At 35.0% G+C, this 22,556-nt stretch overlaps 1 protein-coding gene across 1 annotated transcript; it reads left to right on the forward strand.

The window, feature by feature from the left end:
- Positions 1 to 2,295: 2,295 nt before the first annotated feature.
- On the forward strand, positions 2,296 to 19,316 carry AP1AR (adaptor related protein complex 1 associated regulatory protein; the record flags this gene model as incomplete). The annotated part of the gene is given in 11 exon segments (XM_026076725.1): positions 2,296 to 2,316; positions 2,319 to 2,365; positions 4,610 to 4,658; positions 6,263 to 6,289; positions 7,133 to 7,158; positions 8,046 to 8,142; positions 8,923 to 9,021; positions 12,245 to 12,306; positions 12,900 to 12,973; positions 13,894 to 14,022; positions 17,254 to 19,316. Coding segments are annotated over 11 exon segments (897 nt in total), but the record flags the coding sequence as incomplete, so codon positions are not given.
- Between the last annotated feature and the right edge of the window lie 3,240 nt (positions 19,317 to 22,556).

The following is a 22,556-nucleotide window of genomic DNA, read 5'->3' on the forward strand; positions in this document are numbered from 1 at the left end:
CGCCCCGCGGCGGCGCGGCGCGGCTGCGGGTAGGGGAGAGGGAGGAGATGTGTGTGCGCGTCTCCGCCGGCTGCCCGAGCTGATGAAACACCATTAAATGGTTGCTTTGCTCCGCTCTGTGCGCTTTGCACTTCGGATCGTAATACGCGTCCAAGGGCGGCTTGGGCTCTTTCCCTGGGTAAATTTTGACTCCTTAGCCCCTTCCCAGGTTTTTTTCAAAAGAAAAAGCTTATGAAGGTTTTCAGAGCAGTTACGGAAATCTGTGCAGGGTGCTGTGTTTATGAAAAGATGGAAAAACACCACGTTTTCAGGAGTATGGTCTTGTATATTAGTCAGAGGCTGAGACGCTGTTGCGGTAAAGGGTAATTGCATTACGAAAGAGCAGGAATAGTTGGGATAACCTTTCTGTTGTATTTCTTGTAAATGCGCATAACCTACTTTTTTCAGTTTGCAACAACCAGCGGGTTATGGACATGAAAAAGCAGCATATGAGCAGAGAAAGGGATGCATTCCCTGTTCTAGAACTTGGTTTCTTCCATATGCTTACCACTATTTGATACATAGGCATAGGCAATGGGCATGAAAACGTCTGAAATGGCTGAATAGCTGTCATTTAAGTATCTGTTTCTTGTACTATGATATGAGGAAAAACAGATAATATTTGAAAGATACTTGCTTTACCATGTGTTTTTTGCTGAGTCTTATCTTAACATTCTACAGGCTAATACCCTTTTTTAAACATTCAAGGATAGTGATAGTAAGACTTCTGCAAAGTGTACTTCTTACCCTTTCAACTACTGCTTTAGGTTTGGGGGAGCTATTTAGGGGAGGGGTTTTTTTTTGTTTCTAATTTTTATTGAGCCATTAGTAGGAGGCAGAGAGCAAAAAGGTACAAGGTTGTCTTGGTTATAACAGCAGTTTCTAGATATGCTGTCATCTTTTATCTTTCCCTCAGCTTTAAAGTGATTATTACCTATATATATTTTTTTTGTTTATCTCTCATTTTCTTTTTCCTTCTGTTTGCTGTACTCTGTTGTTACCTTTTTGTTTGCTTATCAGTGTTTGCAGTGTCATCTGTTCTAGTATTTGGTTTTGGTTCATGTTTGATTCCTGAAGTATCATTCGGCAGCTCTCTGCCATGCTTTACCTTCTCATATTTTCAGCAAGCTGTTACAGAAGTCTGAGGGCTTACTTGCCAGAGTTTATTATGTGTTTCAGTGCCTTCTGTGTAACTATTGATTTACTGCTTGCTTAGTTCACAGAGTGGCAAATATGAATGCCAATACACAGAATTATGAAAAATGCCATTCTCTTAAATGGTGGGGAATTCTATAAGTCTGTTCCAGATTCAGGAAGAAATTTTTAGGAGCATAACCTCAAAGAAGAAGTTTGTGTTTGCCATTATAGCTTAGCTACTTACATGTGCATATAGTCCTCCTGTTAGTCCAACATCAAACTGTCTTTATCAGTGAAATAAATCTTATTGTCTACTGTTGTGATCTTAAAAAAAAATATTATATAAATTTGTCCAGGCGTTTGTTTGCATAGCCTGTAGTGGAAGGCTTTAAGAAATCTTGAAATGATAGTACAGGAAATAGGCATAGTCCTTTCAATTAGGAAAGTCTATTTGGATTCCCTTTTGAACCTTGAACATGATATGCAGGGATCAAATTATGAGAAAAAGATTATCAGTGCTACCTCTTATAGCTAGCTGGTATATGTCTCAATGGATCTTCATTTTCCGGGTAAGCTGGTAATTTACAGTATTGGAGTGTTGCACAATGTAGGTATTTTCCATAACTCTGTGATGGGAGAGGATAGGGAATTAAGTTAAAAACAGAACTGTAAGATGTGTCTTACAAATTCCATAAGTTTGAAAGTTAGATTGTTACAAAATTCTGCAAATCTGACTACTTCTGGAACAGCATAATGTAGCTCATCAAGTTAATTGTGGTTGTTTTAGTCAAACTCAGATATTTTTTTCCTCCCCAAGCCTCCTACTTCATCATTCTTAGAAGCGCCAAGATTTAATTGTAAGAAATAAACTCTAGATTAAATAACTAAGTATACAATTTATAAAAAGTGTTTCAAAAGCCTCTAAGATTCTAAACTCCATTTGCTTGTAATTGTTTTTTAAAATTTGGAGATTTATGTATGAATTGTTATAATTGTTATAAGGTTCATGCTGTGCATGAGTAAGGAGAAATGAATTGCCAAAACCTTTAGTATAGTAAAAGTTCACCTTTCTGTAAAAATACAAACCTTTTCTTTAACTATTTTTTTTTTAAGGAGTGTCCTTATTCTTCAGCTGAAATAAATCAAGAGTTTTTCTTGGAGTACTACAAGCTACAGCCATAATTAGAAAGTAGGTCACATCTGGTTTGTCACTGCCTTCAATCGTAAGAATTGCTCTTTACTCCTAAAGGAGTAAAAAAATATATAATTTGTCTCCAGCTTTTTTTTCCTATTGTGTAGAAACCAAAATCCGAAACCTGTTTTGTCATTAATGTGGAAAATGTAGTTAGTTTTTGCTCATACTTTTGTTTTAATAGATCTGCTAAAGATTTTTAGGGACGTTTTTAGTGACATGCATGTTCTGAATAAGTTTTTTTTTAAAGATTAGTAACATGACTATGCATAAAAAGCAAATAACGTGCATACATATATATGTATGTATGTATATATGGATTCAGAGTGGTGAAGAGTCAGTCTCCTTAGTAATTTTAGAACTTTGAAAATTGATTTGACAGTCTCTATAATTTCTGTTTATGAGCTGAACTGTTTTCTCTAGTATATATCAAACCTGTGTGCTTCTCAAGTCTGTTTTAGAAAGTAATGAAGCAGTACAGTTTAAATGAGAATAATAAAAGCAGTAAACATTTTAAATGTGTTATTATTTTATTTCAATTGAAGTTGGTACATATGACAAGATGGGGATGGAGTTGATGTGTCTTCCATTTCTGTCCTTCATGACCTCAATCTTCCATAGCTGCTATGGGATTTCAGGGCTCCAACTACTGAACAGAATTAGGTCTTGTATTATCAAGTCCGTGTTCAGGAGGTAGCAGAAAATGTAGGAGGTCTTCCTTTACATGGCACCACTGATATGATATTTGTAATTACACTTAGTAAGCTTACACTGTACTAACTTTTCCATAGGTTTACTGTTCAGTTCTTACGCGTAATCTGACTGCAGCTTACCTAGCTGTTTAAAGTTGAGCATATTTTGATTAGCCCCCAATGCTGTAAACTAGAACTGTACTTTCAGTAAAAGCATGCCTAAAGTTTTTCCTTCTTTGAAACAAAATTGTTTGAGGACTAATAAATTAGATTCTTAATGGTGTTGGCTCCTGCACACCGAAATGTTATAGTGAATGTATTTTAAGTAGCTGTGCCACATCTCTCAATTATACGTAAGATGTAGTGCATGAATTGAACTGGCCTTTCATCTCTGGTTTCGTAGCTGAGGATCAATTAGAAGCAGTTCTTCTGTGCCACCAACTATGCATTACAAGGTAAAGTGGTGTATACAAGGAGAGGTTGATCAGCAACCTGCAGTGAAGTGGGCTGCACAGCAGGTTGCYGGGGGAGACATACCCCAACTGACTTCCAGGGAAAAATATGGAGATGAAATATGATGTGTTTAAAATGATTCAGGCTTTGTCTGGCATGTTGCTTTTAGTACAGTGGAAGTAGGTGCTGATTGCAGATACAGAACAATCTACTTGTACACACATAGAAATGCTTGAGGCCCTGGATTTCTTCCTGGTATGAGTGAGCACTTGCAACTGGAAACTCTCTGGTTTTAAAAAGCTATATGAAATGGACATTTTTCTAAACCAGCAGTGTACGTTTGATTGTACTTTGGGATGATAGCCAAAATTCTTTCACTAGGTTAAATACTTTCAGATAACTTAATACGGTACTGGCATTGATTTTTATAGAGAACAACCTTAAGATAATTACAGAATCAAGGAGAAGACTGATTCCCAATATAAAATTACAGTCTATGAATAACTGATCAGAAAGTGTTGTCTTGCCCCCTTTGTAGGTATCTTCCTTTGAGGTGCTTAGTTGTTTTTTAATAATCAGTAATGCTTCTAGACGTATGAGGGAAATGGAAGGTCAACCTTCTAGCTATGTCAAGCTGTCAAAATAGACTGTATCGTAATTTGACATTGATGTTGTACAAGATGCTATGCTAGTAAAGAGTTGAGTGTCATGATGAGCAATAGGATTTTCAGAAGTTGTCTGGCATAGTCTCTTTCAAGAAAATTGTGTTTAAGCTGCCACAGAACTGATTCCAAATGCCAAATGGCCACGGAGGTGAAGAATCCAGCATCCTGATAAGTGATCTCCCTCATCTGAAGTGCTTGTCTTTTCTCCAGTTGTGTATCACATGTTTATAAGCTATTACCTGTTTGTGCTCTGGCAGCAATGCAGAGCACAGGTTAACAAGTACTGTGTTTAAAACTGAAAATTACATGTTTCTTTTATTAATTTTAAATAGTTTTTGAAGTATGTTAAGTATCAGGCTTGTTTTTCTTCTGCTGTGAACTTGAAATGAAGAATATCATTCTGTAGTGTAACTGTAGACTTATTTTCCCAGATCAAAGTATTTTAGAACATGTTCAACAGGAGAACATTTCACTATAGAGGTGAGTACTCACATTTATAGTAGTCCTAAATGGGGGAAAAAAGGCTGATTTCTAGCAATACCTTTAATACTTTTTGCAGTTCATGTATAATGAAATATTTCAAGTTATTCCAGACTGAATTGACACTTCACTGGATGCCAAGATATTGGTTCCTATCTTATCTTCAGAATATTAATACATCATCTCCCTTTAATCTGTAATTTGTGAAGACATAAAGCATGCATTGTCATCTGATCATCAGCACCAAAGCATTCTAAAGTCTGTCTGTTGCATCTTACATCACTGCTGTGATAGGAATGGGGGGGGGGCACGGTGTCTCCTTTTTTTTCTGACAGTTTAAGTGTAGGATATTTAGTTCTTGATTGCATGAATCTGATCTACAAAAAGCTAGTCAGCTGAGGTTTCTTTATAGTTATCTACTTTGCTTGGTACAGGTGTCCCTTCTTGGCCACTGAACATCACCCCTTTTTGCCAAGGTTGCTGTAAGGTTAATTTGTATAATCTGAAGTACTCAGAATAACCTGGTTTACGTTCTCTGATTGTTTCCTATGGTCAAAAGTCCTAGACCTTTCGGGTTCACCCCGTTACTGAGGATAGCAGTAATAATAGTAATCACTGCTTTGGCCTTCAAGAAAAGGGACAGAGGTATATGGTTGGTGAAATCTGTTTTCTTAGCACACATCTTTCAGTGTGAGCAAATGTTGTTACAGCAGCAATATGATAGAGAAAAGAAGGTTCTGCCTTCCCCCAAAATTCTTATTCATACTCTGTGCACAGCAATTAGTTGGTATAGGGGTCCATAAGGAGTCTTGCAATAGGTACTGCCCTCCACGCTTGATGTATTTCCTCCATGTACAATACTATACTGGAAATAGTATGGAGGATTTCCATTTGCTTTGTTTCATTTTTATATGATAGTTCAATCTCTGCTGTAAGAGTTTGTGCAGCTTAGAATGCTTTTCAGGTATTTTTGACTGGTTTGGGCTCTGCATACTTGACTTCCTTTCATAAAGCATTACATTGCCTTTATTGACCTTCAGTTTCTTATGTGAAAAGCTCTGGTTTTTTAGAATTCTGGATAGAGAGTAACCTTATATTTTCTGTAAATTAATAATACATCTTCAAATACTTTTTGATAAGCATCACAGTTGCCATGTGAGGTAAAGGTTATTTGCATTGTGCCCTTCAAATTCTGTACGCTTTTAAATTAAAATAGTGCTTTGGATTATGTAAGAGTCATAGCCCTCCGGCCACTACTTATATTAGAATACATCAGATAAAGGCTATAAGCTAATGAGACTTCATTGTTTATCAGGGCCCTCACAGGAGTTGTAGTGAAATATGTGAAGACTTTCAATTTTGATTCTTGCCCTTTTCAGAGAATGTAATCTTTAAGACAAGAAATCCTGGTGAGAGTAGGTCCTATTCTAAAAGTAATACTTGCTCAGAAAGTAGAGGCTTTCATAAATAGTATTGCAGTCCCAGTATTATCACTGGAGTAGTGTTTTTACAAAACAGGTTTAACATGTAATTATATTTATACTAGGTGTTTCGTGATGTGTTGTACTGGATTGTAAAGATTGTTTACTTCTTTTTCTCTGCAGTTTGAGAACCTAGTGGAAAGTGATGAGGTAGGTACTAGGATCGTAATGTGAAACCTGCTAGTACAATACATTCACTTAAAAATTATTCCAAGGTCTTCCTCCCACTTCATGGCATGTTGACCTGCTTAGACTTAAATTGCTAGGGGGGCTTACTTTTGAGTTATGCTTGCCCTAAAAATAAATAATTTAACACTTTGGGAGAAATGAAGACCTGATAGAAGAGAAATCCAGTGTAGGGCAGCCTCAGGATATAGTTCTTTGGGGAAGAGAGCACTATGGTCATTAAGAAAACAAAAATCAAAGATAAACAGAAAAAGAGGGACCTGAAGGAGAATTTGCTCCTGGTATAACTCTTGTATAAGATTCATCAAATGCTCTGTATCTGAGCCAAAAGGAACATGAGTTGTTTTGCTAAGGAAAGTGTTGGGAGCACTCTGTCCTGAAGATTATGGGTAAACTATCTGAAGCAGTGTTTCAAAAAAAAAGAAAATTAGGCCTTCACTGTTAATTTAATACACTGTTATTTTTTTCCCATTAGCTTGATAACGAGAAAAAGTGTTTTCAGTATCCGCCCTGTATTTAAAAACATGAAGATTAATAGTTTGGTTCCTCAAGTACAGCAACAGAATACTTATTTTCATTTGGAAGCCCCTTTTATTTGTTTTACTTATAGAGTCAACCAATTCAGTTGGTTACATAACAAGATCCTTTGAAATTCCAAATAAAAAAGATATATAAGGGGAGATTTTCCCTCCAATTGTAAAAACAGTATATGGGGGAAACTATAATTTCTTTTTTTTTCCCCTGTCTTAAAATTGATTGATTAATGGGATTCTCAAAAACTTTATTTATTTATTTATTTTTTAACAGGGGGAAAGCCCAGGAAGCAGTCACAGGTAAGACTTTGAGATTCAGGATCTCTCCTTCTCTCCCATTGTGATTGTTAAATTCCTGAGGTTTCCCATCAAAACCCTTTCTGTCTTTTTAGTTATTGGATATGTGGAAAGAATGTGTCTTACTAACCTTAATGTTTACCTTTGAAAAACATTTTAGATGTTAATGCATTTTGCAAAAACCATACATGACAGTCAAAATAGTATGTTGTAAAGAGAATCTTTCTTGTTCCCAGGGTCAGCATTTAAAGTTACACAGGTGTTAGGACTGCAGATTCAGTGGATTTTTTTGTAAGCATATTAATATTTCTGTAAGCAGTAGTTACTTAGATGTCTGCTTGATAGGTAATGTATGTTAACACCGAAGTGTGAGCTTTGGTTGCCTAATTCTAGACATCTTGTATTACTTCAGCTTGATAGTTCCCAAAATGTTGATCTCCAGCCAACACTCCTGGAAGAGCTGTTAGATATAGCAGACCTTGTAATTACTATAACACTTTTGCAGTCTTGTTTGTTAAGTATACCTAAAGTAGAGAACAGATGAAAGAGGAACAATTACACTTGGGTGACCAGAACAAATAAGAAAATAGTGAGACTTGCATAACAACGACAGTAGTCCTTTTAACAAAAGATGTTTGGGTAACATGTTTTCCTTAAAGATACAGAAAATGCTCTACAGAGGGAAGGAGAGAGAGTGATTTGTCTTGAGTAAACTGGAACTTTGGAACTCTGGACTTAGGAGGGGTAAGACAAAAGCATGGCTTGTTGAATTTAGATTAAAGGACCAGTCAAGAAAGGCTATATGAATATACTTAGGTTACTTTTGCAAGTTAGAGTTGTCATGAATAAATAATAGTTGCAGTCTTTTTGCGTTCCTCCCACACTTTTAGGCCTCTGACTGAGGAAGAAATTGCTGACTTGAAAGACAGACACTATGACTCCATTGCTGAAAAGCAGAGAGCTGTTGATATGAAACTTCAGTCAGAGGTAAACAGTTATGATGACTAGTGCGGTGTGGGGTGTTTTTTTTCTTTTAAAGTATTTAATCTTAACCATGAATGCAGTGAGATCTTATTCACATGAACAAAACAATTTGTTTCTGTTCATCTCTTGGGGTTTTTTAGTCTACAAGATACCCAAAGAGACTGACTGCTGTGAAATTAAGTTTGCATCAGAGATTGTTTCTTTTCATCAATCTCTCAGATGACAAATTGAATAAATAGGCTAGTTATTTGTTCATAATGATTAAACCATAATTCTTTTCATATAAACGGCAAAACAGGCAGGATACTTGATTTAGCTTTTCCAACGCTTAGTTTGTTTAGAGCTTTTCTTAAGCAGAGAACCTAATTTGTCATTTTGCTTCAGTGTCGCAGCAATTAGTGGATTGTGATATGGAATACAATGTAGAAATTAAGAATGATTTTGAATGAAGTACTAGTGAAATACGTGTTTGAAAAGTTTTAAGCCTTTCACTGTGCAGTTCATAATGCAACCGTGCATTTACAGCAATTCACTATTGCCCTAGTAATGATGTTTGTTTAATAGTGTAATGTTTAGCTATCTACATTTCATGGGATTTTTGGTGGGGGGAGCTATCAAATTCTGTTAATGAGGAAAAATGTTTTAACTATAGTCAATTTTATTTTATTTTTATTTTCTAGTAGCTCTTCTTTTAATTTATTGGAGTTATGGTTTTATTCATAGGAAGATTAGATAGGTTCTACTTTTGTTAACCCTTTTGTTAACTATTTTGTTCATATACAGTTAGCCTTACAAGAGGAGAAGTTAAGAATAGAAGAGGAGGCTTTATATGCTGCACAACGTGAAGCAGCCAGGGCAGCAAAGCAGAAAAAGCTCTTGGAGGTGAGGGGAAAAAGACCCCAATATATATCAGAGCTTCTGTTCTGTTCTCGTGTATACAGACTTTCCTAATGTCCTTTACATCTGAGGAAATGTAATGAGGAAATTGCTTTGCTTTGGCTTGTAAATTCCAGTGGGGAAAGAAAGAGAAAGAAATACCTGATTTGAAAGTACAGCTGACTGGGACAACTGAAAATGAACAAAATTGTTTGAAACAACTTATGATACTGAGTACAGACCTTGAATGAGAGATTTTTTTTTAAATATATAATTAGCTTAACAGACTTATGTTATACAGAAGTTAACTGCTCTTCATATAAAGTGATCTGTGATTGTCTTCTAATGAAAAAAATTGAAATTAAGTACACATTATGATGTCCTTACATTTATAAAATACACTTCATATATTTGTATGCACTTAATTTTTCCCATTCTGTATGACTTGTGTTAACATGAAGAGAAAGTGTTTCTGAATCATCTATATTCATTGTTGACCCTGCTTTGAGCCAGAGGTTGGACTAGATGACCTCCTAAGGTCCCTTTTGACCTGAATTGTTCTATGATTCTGTGATTTTATTCATAGTAGACAAAGTCCAGTAATAAGTACTAAATAGTAGTGGTGTGTTGTTTGGGAGGTTTGGGGGGTTTTGTTTGTTAGTTTGTTTGTTTTGAATACGTCTGTGCCTACTTTTAGATGTCTAGTGTCTATGCCTGTGGAGCTTGGTCAAGCAAAACAAAAGCCAAGTTATGTTTTCCTGCTTATTCAAAAACATACGCTGTTCCGTCTCCTGGGAGTATTTATGACTGAATTTTTTTCATGTTGAAGCTTAAAGAATTACCTATTTTAACCCCTGGTTATCAGTGCATTCAATATATTCACTATACTAATAAGACAGAAAAATATGTAGTCTTGCATAGATTTCAGGTTGCCAGAAACGTGCAAATTAAAAAGAACATTTACAGAATTGTCCCTGTCTGTTAATATATAATGTGTATGGCTGCATTTGTAGCATGTTCAAGGAGGCAGTCCACGGGACACATGGTATGCGTACGATTACAAGTAATTTTTTCTTTTAAGTTCAGATTTACACTCACTGAAAGAAAAAGTTTCTGGAATCTGCAATAGCTATAGGGGATACCTTTAACCCTAGTGTATTGTCCGTATTGAACAGTGAATGAATTGAAAACCGTTATTTGCAGACCAATGGTCATGACTCAGTTTTCATCTAATAATTATATTGCTAAATATAGCTCATGTCATATTTCACATTCTATCTTCTTGCCATTTGGGGTGGAGGGGTTAATTCTTTCTTTTCTTTTTTTGCTTGCTCCTGTTTTTTCAACATATTTTTCACCTATTTAAAATCAGCAAAAATAATTAATTTTATGCTCAAGACTTCAAGTGTTCTTTGTGGAAGTCCTGTGGAAGAAGTGCTGTTTTCCCTGTCTTCCCTATTTTTAATATGCCTGCTTTTTAGTCAGGACCTAATACAGACTATATTACAGAGATTTGAATTTCCTCCCCTTGTAGGACTAGTACCATTTATCTCCTTTACAGATAATCTCCCCCAAACATCTATAAGGATTATAAGGATTTCTAAGGAAGCATTTTTGTATGGATACGCTAGATAAACTAGAAGCCATTTTTAAATACGTAATTCATATCTTTGCTGTTTGTGGGCAGAAGTCTATTAAATGAAAACAGCTTTTTCACTGGGAAGATGGCATCTTCTTAAAACAAATTTGGCTTGCTTATGTTGCCCAGATAATTGTCAGGGATTGTAACAGCAGAGAATATTAATATAGGTGTATCCTGGAACTTGTGGTGCTGGATATTTGTATGTGACCTAACAAAATGAGTAGATAACTTAAATCCGGTATTATTTAGGTATGTGAATTTAAAAAGGAAATTGCTGCACATCTCAAACTGATTTTCCTGGCTTGCTTAATTATATGTTGGTGTCAAATTCCTGGCTCTTTCTCCCTACTTACTTAACTCTTCTCACCTATAACTACTACTAGGTGATCTTTCTACTTTTTCTACAACTTCTCATCTCCTCACCAGATTCAGTTTGCTTATTCTGATGCTTGTTTAAATACTTAAGATGGAAATTGTGTCAAGAAATGAAGCAATCATCATCTTGGGATTGAAAATAGTAGTTGATCAAATGCATTTTTTTCCACAAGACTATTTACCCAACTAAGAGCAGTTCTTAGATAAGGATTGAAATTGAAAATTCTGGTTTGCTTACCCCTTTTTTCTCTTTCAGGGACAGATCCATTAATACTGAGAGTAGATTTTCAGAAAACATGGTAGCTAGATATGTCAGATTTGCCTATAAAACTAGCTTTTTCATTTTTTGTGTTAATCTTTGCCATAATCAGAGTGAACAATTACTGTATCATAACTAATTTACTTTTCATCACACAACACTACAATGTGCCCAGTTTTTATATTCTTATCTTTTTTTCAAGGCAAGGAAAAGAAACTTGATCAACTTCAAACCCTAAAACTTCAAGAAGTAGAGCCACCCTACTTATGTGACATCTGTTGTTCCTCTTATGACTGCTTGTGTCTTGCGTTTTTCACTCTGTTTCTGCCTAGTTTTGTCCCAGCAAGGCAATAAAGCTTTTATTAATATAAATGAAGCACTTTGTGCTGATGCAGGCAACCAGAAGAGATGGCAATATTCCTTTGTGCAGTGGTAGAGGGACCTGTAAGAAAACATTCTTTCTAAATGGTAGACTCAGTAACTGACTGTTGTTCTTGTGCATAGAACAGAACAAATCTAACAAAACCCAGGTATTAACTGCGATGGAAATATTTGCAAGTTAAGAGAATACGGTGCAGAAGAGGACGGATGCAGTCATGAATAAAGTGGTGTTCACATGTTTCTAGACAAATTGATGATTCTTGATCATTATACACAAAATACATTAAAATATTGCGCACTCTATTCACAATACCTTCTTTTAAATTAAGATTATGATGCAGTTTCTAAGATTGAGAACAATGCTACTTGTATATAATGGTCAATTCGGTCTGATTAAATTTGATATTTATTTGACTGAAAGTCAGTCTTTCCATAAGCTATACTTTGACTGCTCCAAGTTGAGAAAGAATAATGCTCCTTCTGATATCACAGTTAGGAGAATGCTCAGGGCATTGAGTATATCTCTGAGTGATTTTCTTCAGCAGTTTTCAACAGTTTATTTCTTTTGGTAGCAACATAGACTGCAAAGGATAACACAGAGAGCGCATGCTGTTAATAATGGAGAATATCAAAGGTAAGATACAAAATGTTAATAATGATAATCGAGAACCAAAACTATCTTTACTTCTGTTCCTCACCCCCCCACACCAAAAAAAAAAACATATGCTTTTTCTTTTTTTGACACTTACAAATGCAGCATTCCTAAGTCAAATTTCTTTTTGTTCTGCTTACAGTTTTCTCCTTCGCACCAAGTAGTTACTTCTGCATACTTGTTGCTATTAATCTGCAGACATTGAGGGTAGATTGTATTCATTCTGGTGTTCACTGGAGTTATTAGAATGATGCATGCAAAATTGATGCTACAGCCAGGGGAAGAGTTGCTTTGTGACAGAAGTTAAGATAATTCATTTCTAATTGAAGTTGCTGCTAAAAATCGAACAGAGATTCAGATTGGGAGAGGACTGATGAATAGGAATGGAAAGGAATTTTGTGGATCATTTTATAAAGATTGTAGTTAAAGCTGTATGTACTTTGTAGCATAGAAGGGACTGTGAACAGTTTCTTTAAAACTGTGTGAACAGTAGGACACCTGGATAGGATTTTTAATAGCATCCTTAGAGATTTATAAAGCTAAAAGCAATAAATTTAAGTGTGTTGTTTTTACAGTTCTGTTGCAGAGGAAGATTTTGATTCCTTCTTGAGAAATACAAAATTCCAGTATGAAGCTTTTCGAAGTAGTAGTAAGTCTTTCTTTTTGATGTATGTTTTTAAATGTAAAAGGACTCTGAGGAGCACAGTGTGATTTTTTTTTTTTTTTTTCTTTGAGGAGGGGGAGTTCCCCCAAAGATAAACATCATTCTTATGTCCCTATCTCTCTGTTTAAAAATAAATAAATAAAATAAAATAATAAAATCAGACAGGAACTCATTTTCCTCTTGAATTCCTGATGCCTCATGGGCTCAAAAAGCACAGCATATACAACTTGTCACAGCTATTCCAGTTCTCAAAGGCAAATTCTGTAAGCAAACATGTCCTTTGCATGGATTTCATCTTACTAAGACTTTTCAGCCATCTGCGTAGAGACAATAACCTGCAGTGAATTTTTCTTGTAAAACCTAGGTATTTTTAAAGATGCAAATGTGTATGTATATAGTTATTTTTTAACCATTTCTTAGCAAAATATACTAATGGTTAATTCTTTTTTTCTAATGAAGAGTAAAAGAGGATTTAGCTGCCTGTATTTAAAAATTCCATAGTACTATGGTTCCTATAACAATTTATAGGAAAACAATTTTGTAAATTACCTGTAAGCTTGATGAGAGTACCTGATAGTCAGCCAGAAGTTGAGGACTGATGGTAGTTCTTGGGAAACACTGCCTGTAGTTTGTTTCTTGTTGTAAGTCTCTGTACAAGTCCAGCTTACTAAATTCCTCTATAGTTCTAATTAGACTCAGTATTGCTAAGTGTCCTCCTGTAATCTCTTAATGATGTTGTATGCCATTAAAAAACTACTGTGTACTCTTTGAAGTGACAAAGTTTTTTCAGATATTCTTGAGGTTTATTGTGCTTTGTGACTTTAAACCTTTTTTGAAAGTTTAGTTTTGCATGTTGAATCTCAAATCAAGTATGCTTGCGATTTAAAAATATATTTTTGATATAGGACTTTCATCTGATGCTACAGTACTGACACCAAACACAGAGAGCAGTTGTGACTTAATGACCAAAACAAAATCAACTAGTGGAAATGATGACAGCACTTCATTAGACTTAGAGTGGGAAGATGAAGAAGGTATTTATTCTCTCATTCAATTTCATTCTGAACTTAGAGATCAAAAATGCTGACAGTTTTAACTGTGATGGTTGTAAACTTGTCATTTCTATAAGGGAAGGTGGCTTAAAGCTTTCTTCTGATGGCATTTCTTTCAAGTGTGTACTGATTAAATAGATGTAAATGATTTTTAGTTAGAAAATTGCTTATTTTGATAAATGTGTTCATCTGTCTAATAAATCAATTCATTTATTTGGATCCTTCAGTAAATCTGAAACTAAAACCCACAATAAAATTAACTGTAAAGAAATGCTGCCCTCTTATGAGCTACTAGCAACAGGAACAGCTTCTTCTCTGTTTTACTATGTAGAGTCAAGAGTCTCTGACTAAAAAGTTTCAGGAAGCATTGATTCTTTTAAACCTTAATTACTTTTATTGTAACTTTCACTGGAAACTTTTTCTAAAGTCTGAATTCCAGGTGAGTACCCTAACTATCCCTGCTGCTGCTGTTTGTTATAGATGTTTTCTGTGCTCTTTGCGGATTTACTAAAAGCTCTTGTCTGTGTTTCAAAGTGCATCCAAAATTTTGAGACCCTGATGCCTTCAAGGCTGCTGAAAATAAACTAAGATTTTTTTTAACTCATACTTAAATTATTTCTGCTTAATAGAATGTGTTTTTTCACAGCCTGTGTATATTTCAAAAATCTAGCACTGTCAAGAAAATTGAAATGTCTAGTTTGTATTTCAAAACTGGATTTTCCAGACTTTTGCCAGATTTTCCTAGAAATACCTGTCATACTTTCTAGGTAGTGTGTGCAAGAGCTATTAGCATTCTTGAGGAATTGAAGCTCGAGTAATACCATATATATTGAAGTGTACTGGATTTTACTTTGGGAGGAATTAGCACAGTGCAGAAACAGCATTCTGGGAGCTCTTTGTCTTACCCCATACTCAAGAAATGGGCAAGCTGCATTCTTTGCTTTTTACAGATTGAGTTGTCCTCCCACTCCGAAGTGTTAGCTTACTGCAGTATCTTTCTACGTAACTACAGAAAAGTAGATGAGAATGAGATTCAGGCTTTACCAGCCATACCTGCATGCAAGATTAGCATGTTCGTCTGATGGGTGGAGGATTTTGTTGAGCATGGGCCTGTATTACCCTCCCCAATGGGGGGCTTAATTCTGTGTATAGAATAATAATCAGTGAAGTTTGCTATTCATTGTTCTCTGCTTGATTGCATCACTTTCATGTTGATTGGGTAGTAGCCTACTCATAAGCTTACATCAGGTTTTGAATAGTAAGTGATGAGAAGTGCCCAAAACAGCCTAAACACAGAAAACAAAACTGCTGCAGAGTTCTATTTCTGATTCCTACTACCCCATGCTGTACAAGGGGGAAACGAATATTTAAGAGTTCATGTCATGTGACAGCAACACATCTCTTCTCCCTAGTAACTTCAAAGCTTGACCAGAAAATATGGTAATAGGACCCCTGCGAGATTGCTTATGTTTGAGAATATAGTCTCGTAGTTGTTTTGATGACTGCAAAGGAATCAGTATGGCCATTTGAAGAAGTACTAGTCCTTATTGTAAGAACTTTGAGTAGCCTTTAACACATCCTTGGTAGATCTGGCCCAACCATCTCCCTGAAGGGGCTGACTACTTCTTAGGGTTAAGAGGTTTAGTTATTGCATTGATTGCTGTCAAAAAGCTACTGTAGAGACTGGACAACTCTAAAAAAGTAAGTGTGTGTATGGTTGGGCTTAGTGATCTGGGGTATTGATTATAGTCTAGTTTTACATTTTACTGTTAGTAAATTGTCGGGGGATTGAACACAAAGTAGAGGAAACCCAGGGTTTGGGGGTTTTTTTAAGGGTATTAGCCTTTTAACCACTAAAACTAGGATAAGGATAGCTACAAAATATAATGTTGCTTGAACTGAGAAGTTGCCAGATTAGGTTATTAACAAGAAATGCCTAGATCTGCCCTAGGCGTGATTATGTACTATTGATGGTAGTATACAATGATTATATACTACTAATGGTGGTACTGAAAGGGTCCTGTGGATTGGAGCCGCTTGAGCACAGCAGATGCACAGTTCTTGACCTGCAATGTTCATATAGCATATTTTATAGAAAGATAAAAGGGGTGTGGATAAAATAGAAACAGTAACTGTTCTGACTTAAATACAGAGTTTTTGGTACACTAATTCTGTTTTCATTCTTTGGCATCACATAGAGATAGCATACAAGGAATTTGTAGTGCTAATCCTGTACTGACATATTTGGCGGTGTTGCTTATATGGCGTCAGCAAGAGATGGACAACAGCTTCAGTGAGCTATTGGTACCAAAGGAATAATCAAGTTGAAAAGTAGCTGTGTTTTAAAATACCAATGAAACATTAACATAAAATCCATCACTTTAGAGTCTGGGGAAGGGAAAAACTTACCTCTTGGGTATTTTTTTCCCAGGGTTCCCACCAAAAGTTACTTATGTAAGTATTTCACTTGCGATATGTAAGTTCAATTATAATTAATTAGTTAGCTAGTCAGTCCAAACTTAAAAGGGGAATTTACTTAGGAAGGTACGAGGAGAATTAAGAAAAATAATTAAGAAAAAAAGCATGCTCAGTCCTCCCCTTTTTCTGCTCCAGTGGTAGAGATGGTGTTTGGTACACCACAAGAAAGTCTGACAACATACATAGTATCTCTAATGTCTTTGCACAGTTTTCTGATCAGTGTTTTGCATGAATTTAAACATGCCTTTTATAGAAATAGAAGACCTTTCCTATACGAATGCACCCTAAATTTTAGCTGCTGGTTAAAATGTTTCACTTGATGCTTAAACTACTCGTCTGTAAGTTAGATGAGTATTACAGGATTCCCCATATACTAGCTTTTCTAGAAATGGCACAATGCTGAAAATCTAGTATTTGTATGCCCCTAATGGAGGCCAGCAGGTTGAATACATAGGCGAAATAAATACTGAAACTGAATTGTTTCACAGTGTTCTGTGTCTTCCTCAGAGGTCTGTAAAATAACATCGCTAGCTATTACATTTCTTTGGGCCAAATATGACTGCAAACTACTGACTTAATTTGAATAATACTAGAAAAAATGAGGTGATACTCAAGAGTGAAATTACCAGAATCTGGATCTCTAAAGGATTGTTGTTGTTTCTTCTAATATTCTAACACAAATGCAAAGATGCTTCCCTCAAAATTTTTTTCTCACAAGCATGTCTTAAATTGTAGGCATGAACAGAATGATTCCAATGAGAGAACGCTCTAAAACAGAAGAAGATATACTCCGGGCAGCACTAAAATTTAGCAGCAAGAAGACTGGAAGTAATCCAGCTTCAGCCTCTGATGATTCTAATGGTTTGGAGTGGGAGAATGACTTTGTTAGTGCTGAAATGGATGATAATGGCAATTCAGAGTATGCTGGATTTGTAAATCCTGTCTTAGATTTGTCTGCATCAGATGTAAGGATATCTGACTCTGATCAACAAGACAGATAGTAAAACTTTGTGGCTCTTGTTTATGACCAAATGCTTAAAAGTGAAAGAACATACAAAAACGTATTGATCTTTTATAAGAAAAAGAAGGGAACAATGTTATAAATTAATCGGCAAGGAATGCGAATGACTTGCTATCTGAATTAATTCAGAATTAAGTGCAATTTTATCATCTGCCTTCTAAGTTTTTGTGAAAACTAGGATGAATCTATTGTGTATATTTCTGGATATCTGGTTTAATATTATCCACTCTAATTTAAGCTTTGCAGCTTGACATGTCTATATTTTAACTAGGCTTTTTTTTTTTCTGGATTGTATTTCTACTGATTTGTTTTTAAAATTCATCATTGGCCTAATATTTATCTCAGAAATAGTCTTATTTAATTTATCTAATACTTGAATATGGAAAAAAAATTTAGTGTCTTTTTTTGCAATATGTGCTATATGATTTGTTCTTTAGCTATTTAGGGGGCAAAACTGACAATTTACCATGTGTGAAATTTGTTTTGCAATTGGCTATTTTCCCTCTCTAACTTATATTCTTCCTAATCTTGTGTTTTCCTCTTTACACTTTTTTTTTTTTATACTAAGCACAATTAACCTGTATAAACATAGTATGAATCATCAGGTTAGGTAAGATACTGTCTTATATAATATGCCAAACATAGTGAGAGTGTGCTAGATAGAAAACAACTATACAAATTCTTTATGCTTAAAGCTGGAAAATTTCAGCATTATTTAATGGAGAACTAGGAAGACCAAAGTTTTGATTCCCCCCACCTCCCCCAAACCCTGAAACAGATCTAAAGATGTTATTACACAGCAGTTAAAATTCTTAAGTTGTGGAAGACTTGTAATTCAGGTTGATAGGAACAGTTACTGAAAAGCAACGTTCTCTGAGCAAACTGGAGAGAAGGACAGTTGCAACTAGCCTGGAAAGAACAAGGACCTAAAAACTGGATTCCTGTACCTGCATAAAACAAAGAAGGAAGGATGTCTTTTTTTTTTCAGGTTACAAAACAGTGTATTTAAGTGCTCTAGCTTTCCTGTGCCTCCTAGTTGGATGCTTAATTTTCCTGATATGGGCTGAAATTTAACAGGTGTTTAGTTACTGCAAATCTTGTGTAATTTATTGTGTGATCTTCCCCTTATTTTTAATATAAGTTTAAAAAAATTTTTTTAAATGCTAACTGAAGAGAAATGCAAAACAATCATAAATCTCAAGCTTTCCCCAAAGTTTCAGTAAAGCCATTCTATTCTACTGCTATTTTGTGTTGCTCTCTTGCTTCTCCCCAAATAAAGGGTTTGGGGTGTAACTTCTCCATTGTGGAATAAAAGCAACACAGTTAAGTAGTAAAAGCTGCGTTGTCAGAAGAATTGAACATGCTGGTAACAGTTGTGTAACTGTTTTAGATTATCTGATTCCATATAATGTCAGGGTCACTATAATATGGTCCTCTTCATGTTATTTTAGCTTAAATAAAAATACTGGATATTTGGATTAAATATGTACATATATTGACATTAACAAACAGAGAAGTCTTTTGTTGATAACATTCCATCTCTTAATTTAAAGTGTAGCTATGTCACTGGAAATATTAAATGTAACTATCTACATTTGCAATGCCTGTAATATGCTCTAAAAAATTTGTACACATCAAATGTATATTTTTGGTTTGGCATTAGCTATTCCTGTGTAACTTTTCCTAACGTATTCATATGATAACCTATTGAAAGTAAGGCAACTTTCTCAACATGTAAATAAACACTTTTTTACTTGCTTAAACTGTAATTTAATCTGCAGTGGTCACTACTTTTTCTTACCAGTGAACGTGAGGTTAACTTGTCCTGACCATGCTTGAGGGAAGTAAACTGTAGCGGACATTCTTGCTTTGAGAAATGAGCAAGCATTTGGCAAAAAGGAATCTTTAACTTCAACTGAAGGTTTCTACTGTAATGTGCGTGTTCTGTAGCCATGGTTAATAGCATTCCACTTCTCAGAGTTCAGTGAATCCCATTAATGAGTGATTTAAGAAATTATGGTCAATATTTGCTAAAATAATGGTTTAAGAAATTGAAGGATGATATAAACTGCTTATGTGAAATAATGCAACAGTACTGTAAATTATATATATCTGTACAGACTTAAAATGCTATAATTAAAGTAATTTTGAAAAAAATACATCTTTAATTCAGGATCTGTATTATACTCATCTTCCATTCCCCCATCATTTTTTTCTTTTAATCTAAAGACAATTGATAATCAGTAGAAACACTTCAGCTGTTTTAGAAAAATTTCCCCTTTCATTTGAGTAGGTTTTACTTTTATAGCTTTTAATTTACCTTTTGAAAAAGTAAATTCCACTTAGCTTGGAAAAGCTAGATACAGTCTTTCCACTTTGTCAGCAGGGACAGTATTTTTGGGGGGTTCTGGCTAGCGCAGTATTATAGCTTGCAATTACTATTAGGAGGATGACTAAGTGTCAGTAGTGTTCTTAGATTTGGCAATGTTTTATCTGCTGCTGTTTTGGGACTCTCATTTCATATACAGTGAAAGCTGCATATGAAGATGAATTATTAAAATGTAATCCAGAATTACCTGTGCATGAGAATTACTAAGGAAATTTTTATTAAATGATTAGCTATATTTTTACTGAACCCCACAGCATCTCTTCTTGAGAGGTGTTGCTTTGGAAAGGAAGCTCTAACAAGCTGCAGTAATAAAGGACTTGAGGAACTTGGAGCACGGAGCCCTGCTATTACCAAAAACAAGAAGCTGTACCCTCATAATGCAAAGGAAAGATAAACCTGCTCATGTAATGAAGCAGCTTCCCTGTCCTCATGACTGCATTAGCCAGTGTACCATTTTAATTGACGTAGCTGATTGCGCCTGTGTAGGAGAGAGCGTCTTTTATAGGAAATTATTATTTTACTTTCATGGAAAGAGTTTTATTGAGTTGTTCATGTACTGCTTATACATACAGATAGCTTTTATGCTAAAATTTTTTCTGTGCTAAGAAGCTTTGAGCAAAAGTTCACTATCATTGAAGTTGTGCCATTGTCAAATAGAAAATCGTTTGACACAACTATTTGGGCAGTCTGTTCAGAGTTATGTGACCTAAGTGTAAAATTGGTGCTTCAGTGTTTTGTTTTAGTATTCCATAATTGTAAATACTAGGAGGGCTGAGCCAAGTGAAAAATCATAGAAAGTGTTACCTGTCCTATTGCATGTAATATTTCTTACAATTAAGTTTGCAGTATATGACTAATAGCAGTCTCCAGGAAAAAAGATCAAGGAGGCAGAGTAGAGAATTCACATTGATCATCTGGAAGATACAAAATGAGTACCTTCAGGATCTAAGATCTAAATTCTGGAAAGCAAAAGGTTTCAGTTATATTGCATTTCCGAGTTACTTCAATTGGCAACCTTACATAGCTTCCTATTAACTTTGCTGGCTTTGGCATCCTATTCCCAGGTGCCTAATTCTCCTGTATTTCCTGTGTGCCTGAATTTGGAACAATACTAAAAATAATAACCACCTAAAAATAATACAGTTCAACATCAGACTGTCTTCCTTGGATTAAAATCTTCGTAAACTTGATTTCCCCCTGCTTCCCTTTTTGTGGGGCTAAGACCTGTTTCTATGAACAGCTGAGTAAATTTCAAAACTTACACTTCATATTATGGCAATTAAGTTTCCTCCTTGAAATCACCTTAAGCTAAACCGTAGGTAAATTTTATTTGTAATCCAGAGATGGTTGAGATGTTTCATCCAAAGGTGGTCTTTCAATGAATTGATACGTGTCAACAGTAAATTTGATTCAAGTCAATAGGATGAAATGAGTATGTGGTCAATGTAAAGGAAAAACAGGGTTTTCTGTTCAGAGTGGAAGGGCTGTGTAATGGGCATTAAAATCATTTTTAAAAAATGCTGAAAGAATCATTGTAAGTTAAGGGATCAGGCCTATGAGAGTATTTGCTGAAGAATGACATCAAATTATCCATCTACTTTTCTTAAAAATATACATTTTCACTCTCTTTTCCTTTGTACCATCTTCTACAATGAAATAGCCCCTAGATACATAGTAATGAAAGTGTCATAGATGATCAGAATGTACTTGACTCATGACAACAAATTTTACTGACTTCTAGAAATCATGATAGTTTGCGTTGTGAAAGTGAATCTTAGGTAAATACTTTTCTTCATCCATTATTGCAAAAATGCATGGTCAGATATTTTCTTAGTATGTCTCTGCTGGATATGTATCATGTTCAAAACTTCATTTTCAAAATGTTTCTTTTTAATACACAGCTTTGTGTTCTGCTAATGATTTACTATTTGTTTATGATACTTCATGTATTAATACTAGGATCTCTATAGAAATTATTCTTAATTTATCAAAGTGCAGGTAGCTGTTTTCTTGCTTGTATTTTTCACCTGGTATGTTACCATGGCTTGTTCTTGCAGTATGGTTCATGCAAAATGCTCTGATGTGATTTGCAATGACATTAATAAACTTAAAGTTACTGAGTTAGGCACATTATTAAAGCATGTGCAATAAACCTAGACTTGAAAGTGAAGATTGCATCTGCTCTCAGGTTATACACAATCATTCAAAGTAACCCAAACTTTTCTTAAATTGAACAGCTGATTCTCCTTCACTGAAAGTTTATTTTATCTGAAATGGCTTGTCTACATTTAATGACAGAAAGGTTTCTATGAAAGTTCATAGAAGCAGCGTGCAAATATTCTGCTCTATAACGCAGACAATGGAAATTGTGATAGAAAAGTACTGCATGATGAAAAAAATATTTTCATTTTGTTCTGTCAAAATCCATTCCCATCATGTCTGCCTGGTTTTGGTTTGGGGTTTTATTTTGACATAAATTATTTTAGTTCTAGATATGAGATTACATTGAAGAACAGCTCTATGCAACAATGTCTTTAAGGTCTTGAAATTACTTGAAAAGTGCCCAGATTTACTAAGAACATGTAACTGATATTTTTTTATGTTAGCAGACAATCATTAACAACTAAT

This window comes from Apteryx rowi, unplaced genomic scaffold (assembly GCF_003343035.1).
Source record: "Apteryx rowi isolate R43461 unplaced genomic scaffold, aptRow1 scaffold_438, whole genome shotgun sequence".
Lineage (NCBI taxonomy): Eukaryota > Metazoa > Chordata > Aves > Apterygiformes > Apterygidae > Apteryx > Apteryx rowi.